We start from the raw sequence: 9,275 nt of genomic DNA on the forward strand, positions 1-9,275 counted from the left end.
AAACCATACATAACATCGGCTCTACAGGTCTAAATTACTTGAAAAGAACATGCCTTGGTGCCACGTACTTCCTCGAGTCTGTGTTTGACAAATTTGTCATTCAAGTTAACAAAAAGCTATTTGTACATCAAAACATGCATTTTCCTTTCTCTTTTTCCTCCAGGAAATAAGCAACAACAAATCAATCTGTGCATTTCCAAATCCTTGGCTTTCATGCACATGCGTCATAAATTTGCTTTTCCTGAAAGAAAAAAAGATGGAAAATATTACATATATTACATTACAAAAATATTATAAAATTTTTCAGTGCACACTTGGTCAGGATGTTCAAAAGGAAAAATGTACCAAAAATTAGTACTCTTTAAGATTAAATTAATGATCGGCGGCCAAGATCTGGGGGGGGGGGGGGGGCTACAGATAAATATAGCCCGGGCTACATAGGGTTAACAAGAGTCCACAATATCTTATTGATTGAAGTTATTTTTGAACATTTTGTTACCATTTACAAAAACCATACATAACATCGGCTCTACAGGTCTAAATTACTTGAAAAGAACATGCCTTGGTGCCACGTACTTCCTCGAGTCTGTGTTTGACAAATTTGTCATTCAAGTTAACAAAAAGCTATTTGTACATCAAAACATGCATTTTCCTTTCTCTTTTTCCTCCAGGAAATAAGCAACAACAAATCAATCTGTGCATTTCCAAATCCTTGGCTTTCATGCACATGCATCATAAATTTGCTTTTCCCGAAAGAAAAAAAGATGGAAAATATTACATATATTACATTACAAAAATATTATAAAATTTTTCAGTGCACACTTGGTCAGATGTTCAAAAGGAAAAATGTACCAAAAATTAGCATTCTTTAAGATTAAATTAATGATCGGCGGCCAAGATCTGGGGGGGGGGGGGGGGCTACAGATAAATATAGCCCGGGCTACATAGGGTTAACAAGAGTCCACAATATCTTATTGATTGAAGTTATTTTTGAACATTTTGTTACCATTTACCAAAACCATACATAACATCGGCTCTACAGGTCTAAATTACTTGAAAAGAACATGCCTTGGTGCCACGTACTTCCTCGAGTCTGTGTTTGACAAATTTGTCATTAAATCTAGTGGTTTGTAGTCAACAAGTTCCTTTTGATTCTTGACAACATGACCACGTGGAAAACTTATTTCTACTGTAAAGGCATGATAGTGTGAATTATAATGCAATGTATCTAGCAAGAGAAGTACAAAAAAAATGTCATTGTTGTGTACAATGATATGCTCTATTTGACCAAACAGTGGAAGCTCATCGACATCATGGCAGACCAAAAGAGACAACTGATAATGTGTACCATACACTTTAACCCAATTGGCATCAAAGACTTCAGAAGAGAGTTCCTCTACTTGGAGTTTCTCTTGCACAGTCTGTCTAATATTTTCATCTAAATCTGACAATAAAAGTGAAGTACCTGGCCCAACCTCGAGACACTCCAAAGGATGGTTTGACTGAAGATGGAACGTTAGTGCTGTCTGATGTTTCTTTGCAAGTGATTTACATATGTTTTTGTAATTACATACAGATTCTGCAACACGGCCAAAATAGTGATGTTTCGCTTCGTACCGCATACACCATACATGTACGAGTGGCCCAACTTCTCTCAAACATGTAGCATAATGCACCATGAAATGATGCTTTGGCAACAACCTATTGGCAGGAAATGTTTTTTGAAAGTGTGTGTGATGTTCTTCAGTGAGAACAGACAACTGGGCTATCAAGCCTGCTGTTAATTGGGGAGCAAAAATAATATCCATACAATCTAGTAATCTTAGCAGCAGTTCCCAGTAGACGTTTCCTTCTTCAATGTCATGAGCTATGATGAATGGAAGATTTCTTATCAAGCACCAAGCCTGCATTGCCTTTTGACCCACATCATTGCCAGCTGTTCTCAGTTTAATGTAGGATGGTTTGTTCTTGTTATCTGTACGGTTTAAGCAATGGCTGGCAACTCTCTGATTCAGTTCATCATGGCCGGGTCAAGAGTGGTGGTTGCCTTTCATAGATGAAATATTCTAGTACAAGTTTCAGCTCATACTGAACTATGCCTTCCAACAGATCATGCATTATATCAAGTTAAAAATTTGTCAAGATATGAAAGTAAATACAATCATTCAATACAGTTTTTTGTTTAACTCCAAACACATGTGACAGTAGTGTAGTTTGAGCTTCAGCTTCTTGTAAATGTTGCTCATAAGTCTGCCTGGTGCGCATTTCCATTAACACCTCTTTTAATGTGTTCTGCGCCTCTTCCTTGCTTGTCACACACAATCGACAGTAATAATTAGCAGAAAAGCTCTGTACAAAACCAAACAGGGCATTTGCACCTAGATTATCAGCACTAATTTGAGTAATGGTTCCCCTCTTCACAATGCCATTAGGAAGAGTAATGCCAACTGTTGACAGAATGTTAATGTCTTTCACAATATGCTTGAGAATAGCATTAAATCCATATTTTTTGGCATCTTCAGCATACCACAGAGCTACAAGATTGATATTGGAAAGAATAGAATTATACTTTGGTGGCAGATTTTTCAAAATGAAATAAAAGGCACCTAACTTGTGAATTTTTGTTTTTGAACCGATGGGGTTTACAGTTTCAAAGTCATCATAAAAACAGTGAATTTGTAGGGCATTTTCATCTTCATGGAAAAGAGGGATTTTCTCAAATTGTGCACCATCACAGTAATCTCTCATTACACCATCAGTGCTCCTATGGTCATGAGTAGCAAAATGCAATATATCTTCATTGCTCAAAAGTTGCTTTAAAGATTCTAAAATGGGTATATAAACAAAGGTATCTTCAATAGCAATCTGTTCATACTGCTTACTTCTTTTATTTAGACGACTTTCATACCGGATGCTAACTTTATTTCTTGTGGTTCAACAAGTCCAAGTGTTGCACAATATTTCATCCGCTTATATTCTGAGTTCAAATTTTCAAATGGCTTTTCAAGCATAGCAAAATGCGTCTGTATTTCTCTATAAGCTTCGGACTCAATGGGCAGTTTATGTTTCAAGAAAGTAGCCTTAACTGCCGCTGATGCACTTTTTACTACATCACCTACAATCAAACTGGTTGATTCCACGATGTCATTTACAACTTTTCCAGAGTTTGCACTGTTTGCTGAAAATTTTGAAATTACTTTTGCACACTGCCTATTCAAATCTTCAGCGGATAAAATGTCATCTTCTGCATTTATATCCTGATCTTGATCACTGTCGTCATTATCATTACTGTTTCCTGCAAAGCTCTCTTCGAATGATTCACCAGCTTTCTCATTTTCAGTAAACTGTTCTTGATTATCTGGCAAACCAGATTTAAGGTGAGTCTGCAAATGCCCTCGAAATCCACGAAAAGAATAAAATGTTCTTGCACAAGCTCCCTGTCCACAGATTAACACCTCTTTTCCTCCTTCACTTAGTCCATGACTTAATCTTAAATGTTGCACCAACTTTGGTATTGCAAAATTTCTCTTGCATTTGAAGCAAATCATGGTGTGAATAATTTGGATCTTAGTTCACGCACTCTCGGTGATTCGCGGGAAACTCCAACATCAATCTCGAAAACAGCTGTCTGGATGAAGGTCCAGAACTGATGAAGAGACTGGCAGTAATGCAAGCCAAAGACAAAGTGCGTCTTGAAGAGTTCATCTACTGCTCCTTCCACCGTACGGGCACCACATGGAATGGCCTTGTGATCGACAATGAGCAAGTAACTGCTGATACAGGCCTTAGAATTTCCAATTCCAAGAAGGAACGGTTGGCTCTGGGTCTGTTTGGTGCCATCCAGAAAATCTTGAATGCTCCCTCCACTCTGTGTTTGAAACAAATTACATGTACTAGTAAACGATGAAACTAGCAGTTACCCTTTTCCCACTTGTTAATTCTATCAAAACTCTATCTTTATCATCACTGTTACCATCATCATACATACATACATATATAGTGGGGGGATCTGGATGTTTTGTGGAAAATGTCTGCAATGTGCAAAGTAGCACAACGTTTTCTGACTTTTTTCTCAATTTAAGAGGCCTGATTAGACTAAAGGCCACCGCATTCGATATGACTTTCTGTCACACAACTCAGCGACTTAAGATCTGAAATAAAACAGAATATACGCACTGTTTATTTCATAAAATGATAGTCGGCAAGTTGTGCGACCAAAGATTTGTATGATATGCAGTGGCCTTCAGGCTGCATGTTGCAGACTATCAAGGCTTGGCTGCAAGTGATGCTCCATCATAACTCTTGAGCAAATAGGAAAAGTGCATAAATCACAGGGCTTGTGCATGATGGTGACATCCATGTGCAGCGTAGTCTCCCCTATAACTTGTATCTCGCTCAATTCACTTTATGGTTAATGAACTGAACAGAGATATACACTGTAGCTACATTCTTCAACCAGGACTTTGCACAGAAAATTTTATAAACGTATAGAGGTAGGCTGTAGAGGCCTGGTAAAAAATGCAAGTATTTTCAAAGCAGGTTTTAAGTATCTGATTGAGAAGAGTCTTTCTAATATGGTTGAGTCATTTCAACTCACACAAAAGGAGACACTGTGAAAATAAGGATTTTAAAATTTCCTTCACAATTATTTTCTTGCTGCAAATTTGTAATCAATTTCCAATATCGAGGCAAAAAGTACTGACCTTTTGTTTATTGATATAACTCTACATTTAGGGCTGTGAAAATGTCACGCTGAAACATATTCCTAGTAGGATTGAAGTATGGCAACCCTGTTTGCAGTAGGTCCATCTCGTTCTAGCGCATTGTCACTCCTAATAATCTTAGGATAGGTTCAGTTTTTGAACAGGCCCAAAGTTCTTGAGCACCCTCTTAGTCCAAGCCAGTCTAAGCACATTCATGAAATTCTTAGATAGACCATTGCTACATCTACTCCCTGTGTACACACATTTAGTCAGTTTTGGCAACATTTTCTAGAATGCAGTGAGAACATGCAAGGTGTGACGAGGGTACTAATAACATTATTTATTTATAGTCCACTTTTATACTGAAAAGCTACATACCTTCTGAAACTGAATAATCCTTGAGATTGCTGAGGAAATGGATACTTTTGCTGAGGCAGCTTTAGACCTCCCTTGGCTTGCAGGAGGCAACAGGCACAAGAGGAGGAGGATGGCAGATGTACCAGAATTCCATCCTGTATTTCAAAATGCAAAATAATAAAATCAAGCAGGCTTTCTAGTAGATCATGGTGAAAAAGTAGGAGAAAAAAAATAGGAGCTAAATTTCAGTAAAAGTAGGAGAAAAGTAGGACATGCACTTTTTTGTGAGTTTTCGATCAATACTCACCTTGTAATGAAGAGTCAAACTCACTGTGAACACCTGAAATGATTACTCACTGAGTTACTACAGTCGCATGTAAAATCATTTACCCCCCCCCCCCCCCCCCCATTTGGACACTCTGGCAAAACAATTAGTAACAATACACATGCAGATTATTCCTAAATCTTACAAGTGCATGGTGAGCAGATACTTTATTAAAATCACATGTATCAGATTAGTAGTCATTGATTGTCTATAATTAAAAACCTTGATCATTCATGCATGAAGAGATGGTCCAGTGAGTAATTTGTGGTCATTTTCGGAACTTGCTGTGATCACTGAAATGTAACTTGTAATGCTCTGAATGATCACAGCTTAATTGTTCCCTTTTTGTAAAAGAGTAAAATATTTGTTTTCCTTTAATAAATATACAATTCTTGTACTTCCATGGGCTCTGTTCATTTTGACATGAATTAAACTTTGAGTTATTAATCTCATTGGTAATTTCTGTACAAACTCATTGAAGGCAACTTTTACTCAACATTCATTTAAAGGGGAGTTTCAGTAGTTGTCTAGAGGGCGCTATAGCAATATAATTATTTTGAGATTTGAATGGGAAAACTCTTAGGAAAACTGACACAGAATAATCCAAGGAGGGGGCACAACAGGAGTTGTCATAAACAACTTTCATTCTTTACTTATAAAGGTATCTACACACAAAACAACTTGACTGATCTTCTTGTGGATCTGGAGAAGAAGATGTTTGAAATTTTGAGAATTTTGCACCCTGGGGGCCCTCCCCCTGGGCCCCCATGGGGCTACAGTTATCATTTGAACAACTCTACCCAACAGAATGATTCTCTGCAAGTTTGACTAAAAGCCGACCATTCGTTCTGCAGAAGAAGATGAAAATATAAAAGTTTACAGATGACGCACACCGCACAACGGACAAGGGACGGCAGACAAAAACGGATGGCAACAGCTCACTTGAACCTTCGGCTAAGGTGAGCTAAAAATGATGCACATGGCCTCGCATCATTTGATCTTTTGACCCCTAGATGACCTTTCACCTCATCATCCTCATCAACTCACATCTGGTAATACCCAAGGATTATTTGTTCCAAGTTTGAACAAAATTGATGCAGAAATAGAGAAATGAGAGCAAGTTCAACAAAAGCCTTTAACATTTTTCTAACACAGCAACAGGAAAAGTGATTACTATGTCAATCTCTGCCAGAACTTTGTTCAGGTGAGACAAAAAGGAGGGGGGGGGGGGGGGGGGGGGGGCACTGAGTGAGGGAGTGAAGGGACAAAGCAGGGGGAGTGTGTGGGAAGGGGTTCTGCCATCAGAATAGCAGAAATCAAGCCAAGTGTATAATAATATGGACGACGTCCAAAGCAGTCGTCCAATGTCGAGTAATTGAAAACCGTGCCAATATGGACAGTATTCAAAATGTTGTCTACAAATAATCAAGGGCAAAGGTCAAAGGTCAAGGTCAAAGCTTGAGGTCACAGATCATTGCCACGTCCATAGGTATACATATACCAAGTTTGAAGTTGTTTCTCCAAACCTTTCTTGAGATATTACGAGAAAGAGCTATTTTCATGTTTAATCAAGGTCAAAGGTCAAGGTCAAAGGTTGAGGTCAAAGATCATTGTCACCTCCATAGGTATACATATACCAAGTTTGAAGTTGTTTGCCCAAACCGTTCTTGAGATATTGCGAGAAAGATCTATTTTCATTTGTTTTATATAACCCATGTGACATTGAATTACCTTTGATCTTTGCCTTTAAGCTCAACCTCAACACAAAAATGAGCTTAATATCAGGAAAGTCCTAAAGGATACCGATACCAAATATGAACTTGTTTGGTTAACTCGGAGCCAAGATATAGATCGATGAAAAAGTGGATACCAAATTGTTGACAGACAGACGGAGAGACAGACGGACAAATATGACGGCATAAGGTCTTTCCTTTGGACGACTTAAAAATGTTAAAAGTTAAAGTTAGATGGGTAAAATGCAGGGGAAGGTTTGGAAGGGACTGCCCCATCTAAGGGTAGGGAAAATTTAGCAATTGGCATCTTAGAAATAAACTTTTTCTGATGCACATTTAAGTGAGTACAATATACTTTCAGAGTATTGGAAATTGTTTTTTGTAAAAAAAATCCTATGGAGTGAAATAACTAGATGAGGGGATGATCCGGGAGGGAGTCCCCTCTCAGGGTGGGGAAAATTGTGTATGGCTACTCGAAAATAAGCTTCCTGGCCCACATTTGTGTTGTGTTTATGTGGGAGTGTGATTATGCTCCATGAAAAATTGACCATCACTAGAATGTTTAATGATAAGGTTGGTTTAATTTTAACTTCTGATGACACTTCAGACTCTTTATGAAATTAGAGGGTGCATTCCAGGGAATGTGCAAAAATACCTTCTTTGTTCTGGTCAGAACTGTCAAAAGATGACAGGAGCTCCATGACTGTCAAGTTTCCATTCTGCTTCAGAAGTTGTCGAGCAAGTGCCACTGAATGATTGGAGTAAACATTTACAATAGGAGCAATTCCTTCCCAAGTGACTGCTACAATTTTCGAATTCTTGTACACAGCAAAAATGGTATCAGATACATAGATCAGAAAACGTTGCGCAAAAATTTGTCCCAGCAATAAGAATGAATTCCTGCCATAAATTATTATTATTATTATTCTTATTTTGGTTAATCATACTTCATGTACAATGATTTGTGTATTCCTTTATTAACAAAATTCATGAAATGACTTATTGATTATTCCCCTGTGTTTCCCATTCTCATCATAAATAGCGAGACGGTAATATCCGGCAAAGACCCGTATTTACCCCACAGTATTTATCAGCTGGGGCCAACCATGGGAAAAACAGCACTCGTGTCATATGCTACTGTTGTAAACTTTGACAGAGTTGTCCGCCCAGATTTGAAATACGTAATCATACATTTATAGCATAAGAATGCTAGGCACAACAAATAATTAAAAAGGCGTACTATACTAGAAACACTGCAATTACTAGGTCTTCTTGAATTAGGAGTAAATTTACACCAGCCAGGGACTTGGTGATACCAGGGAGATGGCCACCTCCCTGGTAATACCCAACACCGATGAACAATGATAAGTTTCCAGACTTTTGTAGATTCTTGTTTATGTAATCCTTTGGACAGTATCATTCAACTCAAACATCACACCAAAATGTTTTTTAAATCAAACATTCACAATATTGAGGTGTCTTCAAGACACATGTAGGTCCAGGAAACTGTGAGCCGTACATTCATGAATAAATACCATCCTTGAATGGGTAGGACATATAGATAGAAATTTCCAACAAATTTCAAGATGATCGCATTGAAAACATTTCTGCAAAAATGCAAGTTTGCAATGCTGAAGACTAGCTTCCTTTGTCTTTAATTTGCAATGAATTGTTCATTTTAACACAGTGGCTGTATCCAGTAGCACCTTTTGCAAATACAGAGAATGTTCAAAGGAACATTCCTATAATTGTTCGCATACTGCTTACTTCTCCAGAAATGTAATGCTCTTATTAAAAACTTACTGGACCATTCTTCATCTTCTTTCAGGACCATGAGGCTAACATCAGGCTGGCTGGTCACAATATCTCCCAATACATCATCGTCGATACTAATTAGCCTTCATGTTCATCCACTAAAACAAGATCTTCGCCATCTCTGATGCTGAATTTTCTTCTGACTGTAAGGGGGGGGGGGCGTGGGGAGAGAAAAACTATTACAATTTACAAATGTAATAAAAAATGACTTAAGTATACTTTGCAGTTTGTATGGTTTCATGACAGGATAATAGCTACAGTTGTAGTAGCATTATAACTTTTATACCGCTAGTGTGTTTGAACATTCTGGCAATTTTCAGTGTTTTTGGGAAAGACATTGAC

At 37.9% G+C, this 9,275-nt stretch overlaps 1 protein-coding gene across 1 annotated transcript; it reads right to left on the reverse strand.

Annotated features, from left to right (window-relative positions):
• Positions 1-2,218: 2,218 nt before the first annotated feature.
• Positions 2,219-8,988, reverse strand: LOC139740469 (uncharacterized). The gene is made up of 4 exons (XM_071651064.1): positions 8,922-8,988; positions 7,774-7,866; positions 5,082-5,215; positions 2,219-3,868 (listed from the first exon to the last, which is right to left on the reverse strand). The coding sequence occupies exons 1-4, from the start codon at positions 8,950-8,952 to the stop codon at positions 3,545-3,547; spliced, it is 582 nt and encodes a 193-aa protein (XP_071507165.1). The 5' UTR covers positions 8,953-8,988; the 3' UTR covers positions 2,219-3,544.
• Positions 8,989-9,275: the final 287 nt, after the last annotated feature.

Source organism: Diadema antillarum, unplaced genomic scaffold, assembly GCF_040938485.1.
Source record: "Diadema antillarum isolate AM-2024a unplaced genomic scaffold, OU_Dant_1.0 seq00000855_RagTag, whole genome shotgun sequence".
In the NCBI taxonomy this organism is placed as follows: domain Eukaryota; kingdom Metazoa; phylum Echinodermata; class Echinoidea; order Diadematoida; family Diadematidae; genus Diadema; species Diadema antillarum.

Bases quoted from the DNA above. Each gene is read 5' to 3' on its own strand.
- LOC139740469 (XM_071651064.1), bottom strand. From the start codon at position 8,952: ATGGTCCTGAAAGAAGATGAAGAATGGTCCA. The intron at 7,867-8,921 runs GTAAGTTTTTAA...CCAATCATTCAG, and splicing joins AGAAGATGAAGAATGGTCCA to TGGCACTTGCTCGACAACTT. The intron at 3,869-5,081 runs GTATGTAGCTTT...TTTCAAACACAG, and splicing joins GGATTATTCAGTTTCAGAAG to AGTGGAGGGAGCATTCAAGA.